The 20,652-nt window shown below is 35.7% G+C and overlaps 2 protein-coding genes and 1 pseudogene across 2 annotated transcripts; 2 read left to right on the forward strand and 1 right to left on the reverse strand.

Annotated features, from left to right (window-relative positions):
- Positions 1-489: 489 nt before the first annotated feature.
- Positions 490-3,499, forward strand: LOC121802091 (phosphatidylinositol transfer protein 3-like). Its single transcript, XM_042201658.1, has 6 exons — positions 490-627; positions 1,534-1,639; positions 1,981-2,157; positions 2,274-2,372; positions 2,464-2,709; positions 2,996-3,499. The coding sequence occupies exons 2-6, from the start codon at positions 1,574-1,576 to the stop codon at positions 3,284-3,286; spliced, it is 879 nt and encodes a 292-aa protein (XP_042057592.1). The 5' UTR covers positions 490-627; positions 1,534-1,573; the 3' UTR covers positions 3,287-3,499.
- Positions 3,500-6,835: 3,336 nt separating this feature from the next.
- On the reverse strand, positions 6,836-9,213 carry LOC121804184 (zinc finger MYM-type protein 1-like). The gene is made up of 2 exons (XM_042203716.1): positions 7,447-9,213; positions 6,836-7,201 (listed from the first exon to the last, which is right to left on the reverse strand). The coding sequence occupies exons 1-2, from the start codon at positions 9,211-9,213 to the stop codon at positions 6,836-6,838; spliced, it is 2,133 nt and encodes a 710-aa protein (XP_042059650.1).
- Positions 9,214-11,799: 2,586 nt separating this feature from the next.
- Positions 11,800-15,397, forward strand: LOC121804185 (annotated as a pseudogene).
- The last annotated feature ends 5,255 nt before the right edge of the window (positions 15,398-20,652 follow it).

Genomic DNA, 20,652 nt, shown 5'->3' on the forward strand with positions numbered 1-20,652 from the left:
TTTTAGACACGAAGATTGAGAAATTGTATTAAAAAGTAGGAGACAGGAATAAAATGGGAAAGATAAAAGATAGGGTAAAGTAGAGAGTGAAATAAAGTAAAAGTGATTGAATGCTTTATTTTTTTGTTAAAAAAATGAAATGACTTAGCTTAATTGAGACATTACAAAGAGGAATATGACAACTTAGTTGGGACCGAAGGAGTATTTTTTTTGGAGTAATTTGTATTTTATTTCTTGATCAGAAAATATATTCGCATTTATCTTTTTGAAAAATAAAATCAATAGTTCAGTCCCCATTTAATTTTCTTTCTCTCTCAAAAATAAAATTATTAGATGTAGTAGATTTTTTAAGGCATTGCTCAATTAGTATATTTGATTGAGGTAATTATTTCACACATAACACACAGTCAAAGACTATTAATACACAGACACGTGTGTGAATATATAATAAAGTTTTCACGCATTATTGTGATTTATGAGCTCTTTTCACACAAAGTACGTGTGTTTGTGCGTGAGTGAGTGAGTGAGAGAGGACAACTAGTGGGAGGAGCTTTTGCATGAGAAAATCCTGAGGTTGATAAAGAGGAAATCTCTCTCCCTTTGTCTCTCTAGAATCTCCATTGCTGGGTGAGTGACAAACTGATTTTTGATCCATGCTTTTTCGGTGTTTCTGTTTCCAGTCATGTGTTTAGTCTCTCGCTCTTGTTCACCATTTTTCTTGTGCTTTTATTTTAATTTTTTTTCCATGGATCTATTGGGAGTTTTTGGATCTTGATTGATGAATCTAAATCGCTTCTCATCTAGTGGCTGATTGCCCCTGCGCTGGAATTTGACTAGAGATGTCCTAATCGATTCCTTTTGTTAAATTGCTTTTGAAAAAAGTCGAGTTTATGATCTCTGGGGGTTTTGATCAGGAAAGCTCTGTTTTTTCAATCAATGTTTGTTACTAATTGAAATTCTTTCAAATGTAGATTGAGCCGTGTAAATGGTGGAATTGCATAAAAATCATCCATCGTTTTTTGGGCATTTTAACGGATTATTACATTAGATAGAATACTCCATTTGAAAAAATCAAATAAGAAGAGATTTGTTTTGGTGAAGTTTATATGATTCTATGCTTGTTTCTGTTTAATGTGTATACATAAATGGCTGTAAGATTAAGGTTTCACTTATTGAAAATAAAGCGCCTTTTTTTTGTAGCTGATTTTGATTTATGTAAATAGTAGTGAATGTTATCAAGATGAACTACATGATTTGAACTGTTTGATATATAAAATTGGGTAAAGGGGAGATACTTATCCTGAAATTAAACCAATTGTATCTGCTTGTTAGAACATCGATGGATTCTTCTTCTTGTCAAATGTGTTGAGCATAGAGTTACATCTTTGGATATAAAGAGAAGGGCACCCTTGACTTGGTTTTATATGACATTAATTTTCTAGTTGCATGTTTCTCTATGTACAGCCTGCTTCCAGTTCTTTGTAGTCTGTGAGTCATAACAGAAATAGCTTAATAATTTTTTTCCTGTTACAGATAAGCTCCTTTGCTACATAAGAGTAGCTCTAGACAAATCATGTTTTTCCGCAAGAGCAATTCCTCCCATGATGGTGAGAGTGTTGAGCAGCAGCACGAGCGCAAGGTAATAATGATAGAATTATTTGCCTTTTCAAATAATGCTTGTGAGTCTAGTGAATATAAAGTTTCCATTAAAGTAAGGTAAGTAGCTACTTATTTTTATTTGGTTATTGTCATGCAGTTTGAAGTCTCCTGCTAGCTTTATGTCTTGTCATTTAATTATTTGTTATTTGTAATTTGAGAACATAGTAGTAGTGAATATGCCGTACATCGACATTCGACACCATAATCTTCGTAAGTATGCGTGATTAAGCAAGAAAAATATACAAAAAATGTAATGCTCTCCTGCGTTTGCACTAACCAAATCCTTGAAGATGATCTGATTGAATTTTCATTTATCTGCAGTTCCAAGAGCTCAAGTCTTCTCTGGGACCGTTGACGGGTCGCAGTCAGCAGTATTGCTCTGATGCATGTTTGAAGAGATATCTGGAAGCTCGGAGCTGGAATATAGAAAAATCAAAGAAGATGTTGGAAGAGTCACTGAGATGGAGATCAAGTTTTAAACCGGAAGAAATCCGTTGGGTAAGAGAGACATAATATGTTTCTTACAAAATCCCCAGTCAATTTACTTTTATAATCATTTTGTTTATCAACGTAAATCAATCTGAGCATATACATTGATCATTATTCATTTCTAGAGTGAAGTTGCAATTGAAGGTGAGACTGGGAAAGTATTCAGAGCAAACTTTCATGATCGGCAGGGTAGGACTGTTCTTATACTAAGACCGGGATTACAGGTATGTGAAAAGATTCTATAGGTTTCTTAGTTGTCATCCTTTTTTTCCTTTGAATAGGAGTTATTTAAAATTGTGCTCTTTTGCATTACAGAATACGACATCACTGGATAATCAGATGAAACATCTGGTTTATCTCATTGAGAACGCCATAGCAAATCTTCCAGAAGGGCAGGAACAAATGGCGTGGTTGATTGACTTCACAGGTTGGTCTATAAGCAACAACGTCCCTATTAAGTCTGCAAGAGATACCGTCAACATACTACAAAATCATTACCCTGAGAGACTAGGCGTGGCGTTTCTGTACAGCCCCCCTCGCATTTTTGAAGCATTTTGGAAGGTTTGTTTCTTAGTCTTTGATACGGAGTACTACATTTTTTATTGTTTATAGATTGTGTATGTATTTGTGTTTGCATTTTCCAACCGCAAAAAAATGAATTCTGTCCAAATGATTCCATTTCTCGATTGCTTGTGTTTCGCTGCATCTTTTTTCTTGGCTGCTGTATGCATTCTTACTGAATGCTTGACGTTATCAACAACATCTATGGTGCTATTTTGCATTTTGGTGATTTTGCATCATAACTTATGGTTCGCCAATTGTTTAAAGAAGTGATGTGTTATTGCAGATTGTTAAATACTTCTTGGATCCAAAAACGTTCCAGAAGGTGAGATTTGTGTACCCAAAGAACAAGGACAGTGTAGAAATTATGAGGTCGTATTTTGATGTGGAGAATCTCCCGACTGAGTTTGGAGGCAATGCAACACTGCAGTACGACCACGAGGAGTTTTCAAGGCAAATGGCAGAGGACGACATGAAATCTGCCAAGCTGTGGGGTTTGGAGAAGCACCATCCTAATGGTTTGATGGGAGCAGAGGTGGCTCCAGAGCCAGAGTCCCTTGCTCCACCAGCGAGCTAAGTCGTATCTAATGGCGATGACAAACTAAATTATGATTATTAGAATAATGCTAAATCTAGTATATAAGCTCTAAAAGAAATGAACCAATTCGGTACTTGCAAAATATGGATGCTAAGGTTAATACTATCTCAGGGTTTCATTTTGTGTACTGTTATAATCTAATCCATTCAGGCATTTCCCTGAGAATACAGTCTGTTAGAGAGGTTTCACTGATCCTGTTTCTTAATTTTATCTTGTTATGATATGCATTAGAGCATATTATTGGGTAAAAAATTATAACATGACACAAAGGTTTTGGCCTGTGTCATCATCAATTTCTATATAGTTCATCCTTTCCTACCATGCTTTTCATTTTCATGATAATGACAACACAGTTGAGACGAAATGTAAGATTTTAGTGATGTCAATGAGAAAATGGGTTTATAATTTATATAGATAGGTAGGAGTACTCATGTGCAATGATAGATTCAGTAATGGAGTTAATGGGGGTCGAACATACTGAAGAAAGTCGCCAAAGACAAGGGTGGTGTGGCAGCCGTCACCAGTAATGAATGGTGGACGGAGAACAAAAGTGAATTCCGACGTTGGGACAGAGTTGCTATATCGTGGGGTCAATGATAACTCTAAAGATTAAATTATGTGGAGTTTTTCGATCCTCATGAACCAGCTTTGAGTTGATTGACAACCCTCTCGACCCCACCTGTATCAATCATCGTTACTATGAGATGTTGGTTGCGATCTTGTGAAGGGGTGCTTCTAACCTATCCTATTATAACCTACAAAGCCAGAAGCCTAGTTGATTAAATGTACCCTTGCATGATTTTTTCATTAGACAAAGAAAGATAGCAAATCGAAGGCAAAATTGAAAATGAACTTGTCGACCTCAAGTGGCCTCATTTTATTTGTATATTAAAATATATTTGTATAAATTTTTTATTATATTAAATCAAAACGATCATTCTTTACAAAAAAAAATCAAAATCAAAATTCGTGTTACCACCCACCTCCTTCTATAATTAGATTATATAATAGTAGTATTATATAATTTTAAAAAAAAGTTATTCTCTCTGTTGCCATAGTAATATTTGCCCTCTGCCATGCACAACAAAAAGATACTACTCACTATGTCCCTTGAAAAAGTTAAATCACTTCTTTTTTTCCTCATTTTAAAATAATCATAATAAATAATTAGAGTTATTAAATAAAGTAAAATTAGATCACATATCACAACATTATAGACACAATTGAAATTATTGTAAACTTTTAATGATATATATACATACTTCAAAAAGTGGAAAAAAGAGTTAAGAATTGTAGACATATTTTTATTATATCAATAATAGTAGTAATATTAAAATAAAAATAATTACATTTGATTTGGTACTTGCAACAGTTTATAGTGTACATACTATAGTTATTTGAAATACATATAAATAACATTTTTCATAAAAATTTAAATATGTAATCTTAAATTAAAAATAGCTTTAATTAGTTAGGTGAGAATTCATCTAATAGTAGTATATACGAACGGACTCTTATAAGCATTTATGAATGTATAATAGTTTTAGACAGAGAATTCATTTTTTCGTCCAAACGGTTGCCCAAAAGAACATTTTGATTTTACCAATCATGTTTGCAGGGGCGGATGCAGAAAAAATTGACTGTAAGGGCTGGACTTCACGTAAACATAATATATATATATATATATATATATATATATATATATATATATATATATATATATAGGGGTGTATTCATTTCCTTTTCCTATATTTCCTCCTTTTTCCTTCTTAATATCAGCCATTAGATTAGAGAAATGGACGGTCAAGATCAACATTGGGTAATTAATCCCGTGTTGCATTATTTGTCCTATTTTGTGCATTATGAGGGTACAATAGTAATCTAATAATGGCTGGAAACCGCTACGAATAATGCACCACATGGCCACGAGTAATGCATATAATTGCCTATATAATGCACAATATGTGAACTGCAATGCATACGAACAAGATGTGCTGTGTTATGATGTTTGACACACGTTTCTTGTTTCTCCTAAGGGTTTAATAAGCTTAGGGGCTAGGGTATAGTACGTAGACAAATATGTAATCTTCACATGGTAACGAGTAATGGATATAATTAACTATATAATGCACAATTTGTGAACTGCAATGCATACGAACAAGATGTGCTGTGTTATGATGTTTGACACACGTTTCTTGTTTCCCCTAAGGGTTTAATAAGCTTAGGGGCTAGGGTATAGTAAGTACGCATTAATAACAAATTATAAAACGATACGAATAATTCACCAAATTATCACGAGTAATGGATGTTATTAACTATATAATGCACAATATGTGAACTGCAATGCATACGAATAAGATGTACCATGTTATGATGTTTGACACACGTTTCTTGTTTCCCCTAAGGGTTTAATAAGCTTAGGGGCTAGGGTATAGTACGTAGACATTACTAAATGCACGTATGTAATCTTCAATCCGTTGATTAACCCATATACACAATACCTCTAATAATGCATAATATACTGAGATAATGACAATTAACAGATACATAATGCACTACCTAAACCAAATAATGCACATACGTATATTCCAATAACAACAATTTGTTAGTAATGTCTACGTACTATACCCTAGCCCCTAAGCTTATTAAACCCTTAGGGGAAACAAGAAACGTGTGTCAAACATCATAACATGGTACATCTTATTCGTATGCATTGCAGTTCACATATTGTGCATTATATAGTTAATAACATCCATTACTCGTGACAATTTGGTGAATTATTCGTATCGTTTTATAATTTGTTATTAATGCGTACGTACTATACCCTAGCCCCTAAGCTTATTAAACCCTTAGGGGAAACAAGAAACGTGTGTCAAACATCATAACACATCACATCTTGTTCGTATGCATTGGAGTTCACAAATTGTGCATTATATAGTCAATTATATCCATTACTCGTTACCATGTGAAGATTACATACGTGTCTACGTACTATACCCTAGCCCCTAAGCTTATTAAACCCTTAGGGGAAACAAGAAACGTGTGTCCAAACATCATAACATGGTACATCTTATTCGTATGCATTGCAGTTCACATATTGTGCATTATATAGTCAATTATATGCATTACTCGTGACCATGTGGTGCATTATTCGCAGATACCAAAATGTGGCAGTTACTTTTCCGTCAAATGTCAATAATAACCCTGTAATGCATACAACCACCTTCTATAATGCAACACGGAACCAGTTTTATAGAATCAATCTGATCCGTTGATGCCTTAGATCTAACGCGTAATATTAAGAAGGAAAAAGGATCTAAGATGTGAAAAGGAGAATAACGCTCCCCTATATATATATATATATATATATATATATATATATATATATATATATATATATATAATATAATATAATATAATATAATATAATATAAAAACCGCAAAAACTATAAAATGCATATATATTTAATACGAACTAGTCCAAAATATATCTAATAAAAACAACATGTCATAGTTGCGGTTTTACGTCTAAAGCGATGGCAACTGAATTCTACGTGTTCTCATCGATTGAAAACGTTGCAAGATTTTTTCATTATCAATCATTGAAAACAGGTCCTTCTCAATGTACACAATCAAACTATCATTCATCCACTCATCTCCCATCCGATTTCGCAAGTCAGTCTTGATGGTCTTCATTGCAGAAAATGCTCTCTCAACAGAAGCAGTAGCAACAGGTAAAACCAATGCCAACTCAATAATCCGATAAACCAACGGAAAAACCAAATGTTTACCACTTTTGACCATTTCCGTAGCAACGTCTCCTAAGTTGCTTAAGGCAGCAAATTGAGGATCACATCGTACATTAGCAATAAAATTACTAAGTTGAAGTGGAAGCTGTGAACAATCAATTGCAGAGAAGTCCTCGTGATATAAAGTAGCAAGACGGATTACTTAATCATCATTGAATCGAGAGAAAGAATTTCTTGGATCAAGACATGATATGCATCCTAGCAACTCGGTGCTAGCTTCAGAAAATCGATTATCCATCTCTTGTATAGTTAAATCAACCACCTTGACATTGCAACCACAATAACATAAATTATGATATATATAAGACATGAATAGGAATATTATAATACCTGATTAAAAATCTCTACACGATAATGATGCAAATTCGTGATCAACTCTGCTCCATACTTCTTATAACCACGGCGTGGTATAATTTCATCCATATCAACTTGTGAAATATTATGCAATTCACAAAACTTTGTTGCTTGATCATGTATGTCTTCCCATCCATTCTCTCTAAAACTTTGCAACTGATGTTTCACACTTTGGATCAATGATATGGCTTGAATAATATTTTGATCTTTCTTTTGCAAGGCAATGGATAATTCATTGGTTATTCCCAATAAATGTTTCATCAAATGCAAAGTGAAAACAAACTCATAGTTATTCATCCTTTCAATCAATCCTTCAGTGGTACTTCTGTTATCACGGAGAGTAGCATCGTCACGTACAACTTCCAACACTTTCTCAACCGAAGACCACATAGAGCATAGACGAAGCAATGTAAAGTAATGTGAGCCCCAACGAGTATCTCCAGGCATTACCAAACTAGTTTCTTGATTTTTACCTCTTCCACTTATGACTTCTCCATCATTAAGTTGTTCAACTAATCTGTCATGTTGCAACTGCCTAAGTTGGTCTTTTCTCTTACAAGATGCCCCGACCATATTCACAATCATGGAGACATAGCTAAAAACATCCTTCACAACTCTAATACCCTTGGCAACCGCAACAATAATTAGTTGGAGTTGATGAGAGAAACAATGAATATACATGGCATATGGATTTTCTTGCAATATTAAGGATTTCAATCCATTAAACTCATCCCTCATATTAGAAGCTCCATCATATCCTTGCTCTCTCACTTTAGATAGAGATAAATTATGCTTCACCAATAAATCATCAATAGCACATTTCAAAGTATGAGAGGAAGTGTCAGTTACATGCACGATTCCAATAAATCGCTCAATCACATATCCTTCGTTATTCACATATCTTAAAACAACTCCCATCTGCTCCTTCATTGAAACGTCTCGAGCCTCATCAACCAAAAGAGTGAAAACTTTATCTCCAATATCATTAACTATGGCAAGTGTAACCTCTGAAGCACAAGCGTTTGCTAATTCCTTTTGAATTCGTGGTGAATTCATTTGATTGTTAGCAGGAGCATTTGCAAACAAAGTTTTGGATACATCATCGTTAAGTTCACTAAACCATAAAAGCAACTCAATAAAATTACCTCGATTTGAAGAACTACTTGACTCATCATGTCCACGAAAAGATAATCCTTGCTTTAAGAGAAACCGAGTCACATTCAATGAGACTGTCAACCGAATGCGATATGCAACTTCCATCTCACGGGTATTTGACCGTAATATACTTGCCACACTGTTCCTTTGATCTTGAAAAGCTTCGAACTGAATTCTAGCATTATTATGACAACTATTCACGCCTCCAACATGATAATTGAATCTTTCTAATGCATTTTTCCAGTTGCTACAACCTGTCTTTGTAAAAGCATCATTTGATTGTCGACCCCCTTTATCCGATTTCTTGAAAAGGTAGCACCAAAAGCAAAAAGTTGCATCCTTTGATACACTATACTCTAACCATGTATACCTTTTAAACCAAATATCTTGAAAACTTCTTTCTTGATTACCATATTTCTTTTTTTCATACTTATGTCCAATTGGCTGACAAGGGCCAATATTCAAGTACTCTCTTCGCACTCTATCTCGAATTGAAACATCGAACTCTTCAATTGGCTTGCGTTTTCCCGGATCACCAACAATATCATTCAAGTTCAACCCAACTTCTCTTCGGGGCTGATTTTCCATTGCTTCAACAATGGGTTCACTTGGAGAAGAAAATTCATCCCGACGCTTTTTTTTAAAGAAGCGTTCCATCCTCTACGGTCAATCTAAGCAATAACGAGAGAAGTACAATATTAGTTTATATACATAACTCCATAAGATATAAAGATGCTATCAACACTCACTAATATAAACCGTATTCTATACGACAATCACAAATATTAGCTTGCAACTAACCATTGTTATAACTTTTTTAGCTTGCAACTATTCTATCAAAATTTTACAAAAACAAGAAATAGAATATAAAATTAACAACTTTAATAAACTCCTTACCTCACAATTTGTAAAGAATTTGAATATTAATTTCTCTAAAGTTTAAAAGACTTGAACCCCAATTTCACGAAATGCTATTGTTTCTGTATCGCCGCTATGTAACCTTCAAAATGAAACCCTTCTGTTCTCCTTTTTAATTTTTAAAATCTTAAAAACGTGTGGGGGTGTTGGCCAAGTAAAATGTAAACTCATTTTACTATAATTTAATAATAAAAACGTGTTCAAGTTTAAAAAGTAACCACACCCTGTCAAAGCATTTAAAGTGGGCCTATCTGACTTTTACTTTTATTAATTTATGTATAAAAATCCTCTTCTTCTTCTTCCTTAGGCTTCTCCACGCCATTGTTATATTTCCTCCGCAAATTTTAACTTTTCCTTTCTTTAATTTTCAGCCCCATACAATTATGCATCCAAAATAATTTGTTCTTCAGTAGCACTATTTTGGTAAGGGCTTAACAGAATTTTTTAAAATTTTAAAAATTTTAAAAATTTTGAAAGTAGAAAATAAAAAAAAAAAAATTGGGTAAGGGCACCAGCCCTACCCTCTTTGTACGTGTGTCCGCCCCAGCATGTTTGGTCTCAAACAATATGAACTGATAAAAAACAATCATATTTTTGACGAATTGGTGTAATTACAAATAAAGCAGAGCTGACATCATTATTAAGTTAATTACTACTAAAGATAAAACTAACATATAAAAATTATATTCTTTATATTTTTATAATATATAATAAAACTCTTCATAGTAGTTACTATACGACTTATTTTGCTGATATAATTTTTTTCTAGAAATAAATTATTGGAGTAGTACATATTTATATAATATTATAGAAATAAATTATATTCTTCTATATTTTTGTTTAGAAAATAATTTATATTATTGTAATTTTAAATGCGGTATATAAAGAATTTCTTTCTAATAAAGAATGTTATGTATATTTTCATAAAATATATCTATTTTTCTAATATGGTTTTTGAACATAATTTCTATAAAAAATATATATTTTAATATTTTTCAGAAATGTATAATTTTATAATTTTTTCCCCTAAAATTATTTTCTCGTAATTTTGAGCGTGGCATATGAAGAGTTTTCTTTCCTAGAAAATAAATCATATAATATGAAAAAATTAATGTAAAAATATATTTTTAATTACGCTAAGGTTCGTTTAAATTATTTCATACCACAGTAATATTTAAGATTTTTATTAATAATGTAATTTTCTAAGCTTTGCTTTTGCTTGGTAATTTTAATGTTATCATGAAAAAAGAAATGTGTTTGTATTAATTTACATTGTTTCAAAAAGATATTGAGACCAATGATTAGAAAAAACGAAATTTTTAGTGTATTTTAAAATCATTCGTTAGCTCAAAAAAAAGTTATGCGTTTTGAAAAGCAAAAGGGTTTATTGCGATAGTAGTTGAAAATAAGCGCGCCAAATTCGCACTCATTTCCTCTTCAGCTGCCAACGTCTTCTTAATTTCTTCTCTCTCCCTTCTGCAAGCGGTCTGATGATTTGCGCCTTTCCAATATTCGATCAAATTTTCAATTTTTCCCCTAGTTATTGGTGAATCTAAGTGCATCACTACTAATTTCGACCCGATCACCATAATTGTGTCCAGGGCTCGACAGAGAAATCCCTAAATCGAAAATAAACTTAGGGTTTTTGGTTAAAGATGTTTGAGTGGATGACTGGCCACAAGAGATTGTTAGTGCTGCCTCCGATGGAATGGCGGAATATGGAACTCTGATCGTCACGTTGAGCAGGTATCCCTGTTTCCGGTATTGTCTCAAAATGCTTGTGAAGTTGCAGGATTAGGCTCCACATTTTGTCAGATCTGTGTTTGTAATACTCTGCCTCAAATTATCATCAACTCAAATACCTATTACAGCATTGACACCCAAAATTTTAGATTCTTTAACCTATGAAAAGGCTAAACCATGTTTAGTTTTTTGTTCCAAAAGATTGAAAATTGAGTTGTTTGACACTGTCACTTTCCTTCTAGCGTCTTGTGGTAACATAATCAAAATGTTCCTTCGCATTCAATATCCCCCACTCTATTGGCTGCCATTCCTTTGCTTCATGGTATGGTTGCAAATGAATTAAAACTAGTGGAATAATGTCTTTTAAAAACCTCTCCATCTATGACATGCATAGAATGATTGTTGAGGAGAAAGGGTTTACTTGTAGACAGGTCTTTACCTTACAGTTAGCAGAGCTTCCACAAAAATGATTTATTTATTTTTTGCTTCAAGGTTATTGACGTGCAAGTTCAGTATTTTGAATGATTAGATATTGGCTTTCATGGCTTTATTTCATGATCAGTGCATTCCTTAAACAATATGGTTGCTCTGTTGAAGGCATTGGTTGCTTCGAAGAAAAGAATACAGTTGATGAAGTATTGCGAAGAAGGAAAGCCTAAATTTCGCTCATACACCTTCTACGGTAACCAATTTCTTTGAACAAGGACTTAGGTGTGAGATTGAAACTGCCAAATTTTTAGTATGTTTTCCTAAGAAATTGTGCTATCTCCAGATTGAAACTGCCAAAATTTTCTATGAGTCTCTAAACATCATTTAATGATATTGGTAGGATGGATAAAATTGCCACTTTTTTAATTTGACGTGTAAAATTTCATGCTAACTGACACTGCCTGTGTCTGGCACATAGATTGTATTGGATCAACTGAATTTCTCGCTCAAACATTTTAGTTAGTCACCCGTAATACTGACATATAGCTTTAATATAGTTGGCCATCTAAAGAGAATAGGAAGGCAAAATCTCCAAAGGTTCCAATTCAATAGATAATTATTTGAATAGATCCAGCTCACATGTGAGATTTGAATCTACAAGTATGCAAATGAGAGCAAGTAATGCAGATGGTTTCCGTATTAGTATTTCAAGTACTCCTAGTTGTTCAACCCAAGGTTCTGTAACAGATGACACAGAATCTCTGGGTGGAGAGATTTTGTATGACGAAATAATCGATGGAGCTGTGAATCCGAATCCAATAAAAAATGATGTATTGACTCCAAAAGTAGTGGAATCACATGTAGTTCTTGATGTGCAGCAAATTGCTTGTGGCGTTCAGCACATTGCTCTTGTTACAAGGCAGGGTGAGGTTTTTACGTGGGGAGAGGAATCCGGGGGTAGACTGGGTCATGGAATTGAGAAAGACTTTAGTCGTCCTCGACTAGTGGAATTTCTGGCTCTTACAAATATTGAGTTTGTTGCATGTGGCGAGTTTCATACATCTGCGCTGTCTAAGTCAGGTGACTTATATACGTGGGGTGATGGTACCCATAATGTGGGTCTTCTGGGTCATGGCAAAAACTGTAGCCACTGGATACCAAAAAGAGTTTCTGGAACTCTGGAGAGCCTTCATGTTACATCAGTCGCTTGTGGAACCTGGCATTCAGCAGTGGTGACTTCCACTGGAAGTTTGTTCACTTTTGGGGATGGAACATTTGGAGCTCTGGGTCATGGTGATCATGAAAGTGTTGCATATCCAAAAGAGGTTCAATCACTGAGAGGTTTGAAATCAATTTCTGTTTCGTGTGGAGCGTGGCACACTGCTGCTATTATAGAAACTACAAGCCACCCTGGAGTCAGTTCCTCAAGAAAATTGTTCACCTGGGGTAATGGTGATAAAAATTGATTGGGTCATGGAAACAAGGATACTTATCTTGTTCCAACTTGTGTTTCTGCTATTATTGATTACAACATCCAGCAGCTAGCATGCGGACATAACATAACTGTTGCCCTTACTACTTCAGGCCATGTCTTTACTATGGGAAGTACTGAATATGGTCAGCTTGGTGATCCACAATCAGATGGAAAGCGGTCTAGATTGGTACAAGACACATTAGTGGGACAGTTTGTTGAACAAATATCATGCGGTACATATCATGTTGCTGTTCTTACTGGAAGAAATGAAGTATTTACTTGGGGAAAAGGAGCCAACGGTAGGCTGGGACATGGGGATTTGGAAGATCGCAATGTTCCAACAATGGTTGAAGCTCTCAAAGATAGGCATGTGAGGAGCATTGTGTGTGGTTCAAACTACACAGCAAGTATATGCATCCATAGGTGGGTCGCTGGTCCAGATCTATCATTTTGCACTGCTTGTAAGCAGGCATTTGGTTCACTTGAAAACGGCATGACTGTTTTAATTGTGGCCTGGTGCACTGTCACGCTTGCCTTTCCAAAAAGTCGTTGAGAGCAGCACTGGCTCCAAGTCCAGGTAAACCACAACGAGTATGTGATTCCTGTTATCTTAAACTTAAAAAGGGTGCTGATGTTGTAAATGGAGTGAGTTTAACTCGGCGAGCATCAGGATCTTCTCAGCCAAAAGATAGGAGAGTGAGAAACAGCTCACAAGTACTTCTCCCTAGCAGAGTGGACCCAGTAAGGTACCTTGAGTTTCAGTCTGGAATGCGTGGAACAAGTGCTTCCCAAGTTCCATCATGTGTGCAGCTAAGGGATGTTTCTTTCCCAAGCGCTTTTAATGTCATTCAACGTGCTAGAAAGCCTGTTATCACATCAGTTCCATATCCTCAGCAGGCCTCACCGCAACCTCAGCCTTACTCAATACCTGTTTCTCCACAGTCAAGCTAATTCTGCAATGTCAATGGCTGCCATTGATAGTTTACAGGCTGCAAATGAAATTTTGACCCAACAAGTTTCCAAATTGCATAACCAAGTATGCATATCTCTTGCCAATAACCTTAATCTTATCCTTAAAATCATTTGTTGCTACAAATTGCTAATTGTTAATTTTCAAAGTTAGGTTAAGAGTTTAAAACAGAAAACTGATACCCAAGACACAGAAATTCAGAAGTTGAAGAAAACTGCCCAAGAAACTACTTCATTGGCTGCTGCTGGTTCTTCCAAAATGTTTTCAAGCAGTGCAAACTGTCAAGGCCATCTCACAAAAAGTAATCACATTTTCTCACTTCTTCAGCTATATTTGTGGAGTGGTTAATATAAATTGTTGAAATGTTTTTCAAACAGGTTTCACATCCCTTTGAATTTATCACTTCAATTCAAAAGGTTAAACATCATGCTAAAGGTTGATGATATTAAGTCTCTAAACATTAGATATGCATGCCTTTGTCCTTACTATCACTCATGCATCTTACAATCAAAGAGATCAGTGCTATCATTTACCAAAGCAAGATTGTAATGTGGTTCTGCTCCTCCAACTTTTTGGCAGCTGTGCTGGATGATCACACGTAATCTGTATCTTGCTGAGAAACCTATTAGAATGTATAGTCCCAGCCATTTTTCCTTTTAATTACTTTGTTTTTTAGACAGCTTTTGATTACTTTGTTGTTTGCAGAACAGTACCATTTTACTATTCTTTATGATGTTAGAACCGTATCTTCTTTTCTTGATCAATATTAACTCTTTAAACGTCTTTTTACCATTTCGTAGCATTATATTCCCCTAACAGCATTTATAAAAAAATTGAGGGATGGGAATGGTATTGCATGGTCTGTTCCTTAGTTGTACGTATATTATATATTTTCCTAGAACACTAGTTTCTTAAATTTATTGTATGTGATGCTCCCAAGGAACCTGCAAAATTTAAGATAAGCACACATAATAATATAAATATGCTATTATTCTAGTACACATACTAATAGAACCTGTCATCCTTGTTCCTGTTTTCTAGATGAAAGAAATTAGAGAAGAAATACCTCCCGAGGTATCTGAGAGTAATTCCTTCAAAGTAGTTCAAGCTCAAGTTAATGTCATATCTTTCTGTTTTCATAATTCAGTAAAAATCATTTTCCCATTTAGATTTTGCTAAATTGTGATCTTCTCTGTTTAATGCAGGAGCCAGTAATGGTGGACGGAAAACAAAGATAGATTGTTGAGAAAGTACGATCCAACCAGAACAAGTAACACGCCAGCCCAGGTGATGGAACTCCACCCGAGTCTTCGGCTGCACAGTCTTTTGCCGACCTTAATGATGTACTTACAAGAGTAACCGGCTATGAAAGCCATTACTTAGCAAAGCCTATACTGATACTCCATTTATGATTAACATTCTTTTCTTCACCCAACCCAAAGATGCTCATTTGCTTTGGCTGCTTTATGCTTAGTTTATATATATATACGGAATAATATAGGTGGATTTGCAACACACTTTGAAGCATCGACGGATTTGAGATTATTCAATTATTATCAACATTAGTAATCAGTTAGATAAATTTATGCAACTAGATTCTACACCTACAAAATTTTATTTTAGCTAGATTATGATTGGGAAAATTGCAGATGTAATGATTGCAAACCTTGCACAACCAATCGCGGAGATTCGCGGATGCTATTTTTATTTCATACTTATTGCTTTTGTTTACTGTAAGTGCTCCTTTATGTTAGAAGAGGAATTTAGGTAAGTATTGTATTGAACTAAGCATATCGTACAATTGATATGATAACAATGCAAACGCTACTTAATAAAACGAGCAAAATATAAATAAAACAAAATAAAAGACCTCGTATGACTAATAGGTCATCCTTTGAAAAGCACACAATAAAAAATTGAACTAAACTTTATTTCTGAATACTCTGTTCCAAGCGTTTCAATTCAGCGCACAATTTAAGAAAAATTGTATTAAGAAATGAAGAATAAAATAGGAAATGAAAAAGATAGAGAGATGGAGAGAAAATAAAGTAAGAGAGATTAAGTAAATGAGACGAAATGTGTTGATTTTTACTAAAAAAAAGAAATGACTTCATTACTATGGAACGTAATAAAATGACAAAATAACTCCACTACTATAGAACGAAAGGAGTACAAAAGTAGGGAGTAAAACTCTATTTATAAACACTAGACTCATAGACCAAATTAAACTCAAAGACAAACTTCTATCTAACAAACAATTAACAACTAAAAGGCTAGACAGTGTTATATTGTTAACTCAATATTTAATTGTTAACTATAATTAAATAATAGTCATTAGATATTCAAATCAATGCCTAGATCATCAGTCTCCCAATGTATCAATAAAAAAACTTCAACTTCAATAAGAGTTAAGGTCAATTTACAACAAATTAGTTATAACTAACTAACTTTTGAAAAATATCTCTAAACTTTAAATGATTATAACTATCTCAATTTAAATTATTTTTTCACACAACATATATCAAATTAAAGATAATTTAATAAGGATTCCAACGAGATCTCAATTGCATATGTTTCGAGATCAAAATCTAATTTTTTTTTTGAATTTTCGTAATTTTTGTCAAGCAGATAATGTCAATATAACTAACAAAATACGTCAACTTAATACATGTAAAATATCAATATGAAACTGTGTTGACATATTCAAAATATGATGTTGATATATTCAATTCACTGTGTTGACATTTGATCTGAAACTCTAAATTTAGAGTTGTTAATATTAAAAAATAAAAAAAACAAATTTACATGTGGCAATTTATAGATCATGAGATCTTTCAAATCTTATGTTGTTAAATTAGTTATAGTTAGCACTTAAGAGGTGAGTTAGCAATTGATCATATCCCTAAAAGACTTTGATCAATTTTTACGTGAGGTCAATTAACTTTTATAACATTGTGAATAATATACGTGATGTCAATTAACTTTCAATAATGTAAGTTAGGGATATTGATGGAAACTGAATATTTTTTAGCTAGAGCGAACTACAGAAATAGTCCCTGGACTATACGTTTATCTCACCATTAGTTTCTATACTTTTAAAATATCTCTAAACAATCCTGGATTAAACATTTATCTTGAAAATGATCATTTTTCACTTATTTATGTCGAAAATACCTTTTAAGTCTGAGCATTTTGGTCTATACATCATTTTAACTTTTTGAAGAGATCACCCTTCACCATGATTTGCATGTACAGTTATATATCTAATTAATGATTTTGGAGAGAGAGAGTGGATGAGGTGTATAAATATAATGTATATATATGCTACTAGAGAGAGAAGGTACATATACATTTTTTGTATATAATGTATATATATGTAGTTTGACTTTCACTTTGGATCGCAAAATTAATTTTCATTTTTCATAAATTCGACTGTCATAATGAGAATTTAAGCCATTAAAATAAATGTAATTTATACCTTTTGGTTTGCATATTGTTTTTCCTTTCATATAATAGTAAATCTGGATCATTTTTCAGAGACAGACGCAAACGTATAATCAATGCACACAACCATATCTCTCTATCTTCATTAGAGCATCTTGGTTCTAGAAATGCAATAGCTCTCCCATAACCTTACCACTGCCACATCATCAGCACTAAAATCCTCCTGACACATCATCTAGACATGCAACTGGACATGCAATAGCCCTCCCATAGCCTATCTACATCACTAATAACAATTATATATAATTTAATTTACAATCATAGCAACATACGGAATTTAATTTACGAGACAAATACAGGAAAATTGAATAATACTATTAAAATTTTAAAAAGTACAATAAATTAAAAAAAGTACATTAATTTAAAAAAAGTACAAAAATTAAAAAGTACAATAAAAAAATTACATAAAAAATCACTCCTCACCGCCGTCCTCGCCTCCGTCGTCGCCGCCGCCGCCGCCGCCTCCGTCGCCACCAACGCCGCGGCTACTCCCGCCGGTATCCCTCTGCAACCCCTCCAATTCTTCACGCATGCTTCGGAGCAATACGCGAACATAAGCCTTCTCCTCGGGGTCCACCGCCGTCCGGAAGTCGGCTAACGTCTTCACCATTTGAGTGCGCGTTTATTGACGCGCGAAGAATTTGAGCTCCTCGGTGGACCTGCCGAGGTGGGATGCCGACTGGACCTCCTGGGAACTCGGGGTGCCTCCCTCGCATCCCGTTGCGCTAGCCTTTGGCCAACCGGGCGAGGTGGGGCGACCGAACGAACGAGGGGTCGGGACTCGGGACCTCCTGGGCCGTCTCGGGGAGGTCGTGGGAACCACCGCTGCTGCCGCTATAATCACTGGTATAGTTCAGTTTCTGCTTCTTCGGCCAGCCAGCGTCGACACCTGCCCGAAATTTCTCCGACTCGTTGAGCACAAGGTAGCAGTTCCAATAGGTGAACTCATAGTACTTCCCGGGATCCGGATAGGCTCTCTCCGCAATCCTCCTGCAGTCTTCCTCTATTTGGCCACTAGTCCGCATGTGGAGGGCGTTGGCTTACAAACCCGAAAAATCGAGAGACGGCAGACCTGATTCGGTCCCAGCACTTCCGGCACTCCTCCCCGGTGCGCGGTCTCCCTTCAGGGCAAAATGCCCTGTAGGCTGCGGATATCTTGGCCCACAAGTTGACAATCCTCTGGTTGTTCGAAACGAGAGGATCATCGCAGACACTCACCCACGCCTTGGCCACCGCAACGTTCTCCGCCTCCGTCCACTTCCTCCGGACCCAGCTCTCCTCACCCGGCTGCGACAACTCGCCAACCTTCTTGGCCTTGCCCTTCTTCTTAGGGGCGCTCCGACCCTGCCCTACTCCCCGGCTTTGAATGGGAGTTTCCGGAACCTCGTTAATATCAAAACCCAACTCCTCTAAGGAGAAGGTCTCTACTGCGTGTACTGTGCATCCGTTGGGGTCGATGTGTGCGAAGAACCGGTGGAAAAATCAAAAGCTGGCCGATAGACGTTTCCCCCCCCCCGGGCGTCCCCTGCGGCGGTGGCATCATCTGTTGCGCCGGTGGCTGCATCCCGGTGCCCACCCCTGCATCATCTGCATAGGGGGTTGCATCGGCGGTACCCCCTGCCAAGCCGGCACACTTCCCCCGGCGGCCATCAGTGGCATCATCTGCTGCCACGGGTACATGTTGTAGTACCCGGTCATCGGAGGCCAACCACCTCCCACGGGAGCCGGGAGAGTCTGAGACCCTCCCCCGGGAGTCGGGGGAGTCTGAAACCCGGTCGTCACTGGAGTACCTTCGTTGGTGTTCTCCATTTCTCGGTGTTGATCTTGTACAGAAATTAAGATAGAGAGAGTACTTGTTAAAACAAGTGGTGTGAATGAAAATGATGTCCAAAACGCGTATATATAGTGTTTCGAAAAATTAAAAAATAAAAAATAAAAAATCTGACGCCGGCCTGACGCCGATCCGAGGCCTACAATGGCGCCGTGAGGATCGACGTGAGAATCAGCGTTTGCCCAAGAATCGGCGTGGGCACACCGATTTTGACGCCGCTCGCAATGGTTCGGCGTCAGCACCGGCGTCTGCGAAAAATCGGCGTGCCGGTGACGACGCCGCCATTGGAGATGCTCTTACACATCATTATCTGAATAGAATAACAAAAGGTGAGAACTTTGAGTAGAAATAGAAATAGCAATAGCCAGTGGCGGACGCAGGATTTTAACGATGGGGGGTCCAAAAATAATTTATAATAAAATTAGAAAAATATAAAATTAAATATTAATGTTTAAATATTAAAGGAAAAAACAAACATATCATAACATTTCTCTTCTATTCTTCATCTTCTGGAATCGCTGCATAATAGTTTCATTAGTAACATTAACAAAGACATCCTTTTCAATGTAAGGAACTAAGCAATCTTGTAATAGTTGGTCTCTCATACTATTACGTAGAGAACTCTTGATGAATTTCATTGCTGAAAATGCTCTTTCCACTGAGGCAGTAGCAACCGGCAAGATCAATGACAACTTGACTAACAAATAAACCAATGGGAAGATTTCATGCTTTCTTGTAGAAACCATCTTCTGAGCAAGACCACCGATTCCAAATAACTGTGAAAAATTTTCATCTATCCGCATATCAAAAATAAAGCTTTGAAGTTGATTTTCAAGCTCATCCAAAGCAACTCCAGAAAATTCTGATGGATAATAACTAGCAAGGCGAAGCAGTTTCTCCAAATCAAATGCAGAAAATGAATCTCTAGGATCGAAACATGCCATACATAAAAGTAAGTCCGTGTTAGTTTCACCAAAACGATGATTTAACTCTTGAGCTTGCATGTCAATCACAGAACAAAATATCTCAACTCAATAATAGTGGAGATTCTTCATTTTTTGAGTTCTACGTACTCTTCCTCGAGGTACAAACTCATTATCCATGTCAAGCACAATTATCTCATATTTGTCACAAAACTTAGAAACATCAGTAAGCAAA

The sequence above is a fragment of the Salvia splendens genome, chromosome 5 (assembly GCF_004379255.2).
Source record: "Salvia splendens isolate huo1 chromosome 5, SspV2, whole genome shotgun sequence".
Taxonomy (NCBI): domain Eukaryota; kingdom Viridiplantae; phylum Streptophyta; class Magnoliopsida; order Lamiales; family Lamiaceae; genus Salvia; species Salvia splendens.

Bases quoted from the DNA above. Each gene is read 5' to 3' on its own strand.
- LOC121802091 (XM_042201658.1), top strand. From the start codon at position 1,574: ATGTTTTTCCGCAAGAGCAATTCCTCCCATGATGGTGAGAGTGTTGAG. The intron at 1,640-1,980 runs GTAATAATGATA...ATTTATCTGCAG, and splicing joins AGCAGCAGCACGAGCGCAAG to TTCCAAGAGCTCAAGTCTTC. The intron at 2,373-2,463 runs GTATGTGAAAAG...TTTGCATTACAG, and splicing joins TACTAAGACCGGGATTACAG to AATACGACATCACTGGATAA.
- LOC121804184 (XM_042203716.1), bottom strand. From the start codon at position 9,213: ATGGAAAATCAGCCCCGAAGAGAAGTTGGGTTGAACTTGAATGATATT. The intron at 7,202-7,446 runs GTATTATAATAT...GATTGTTCACAG, and splicing joins GTGTAGAGATTTTTAATCAG to CTTCCACTTCAACTTAGTAA.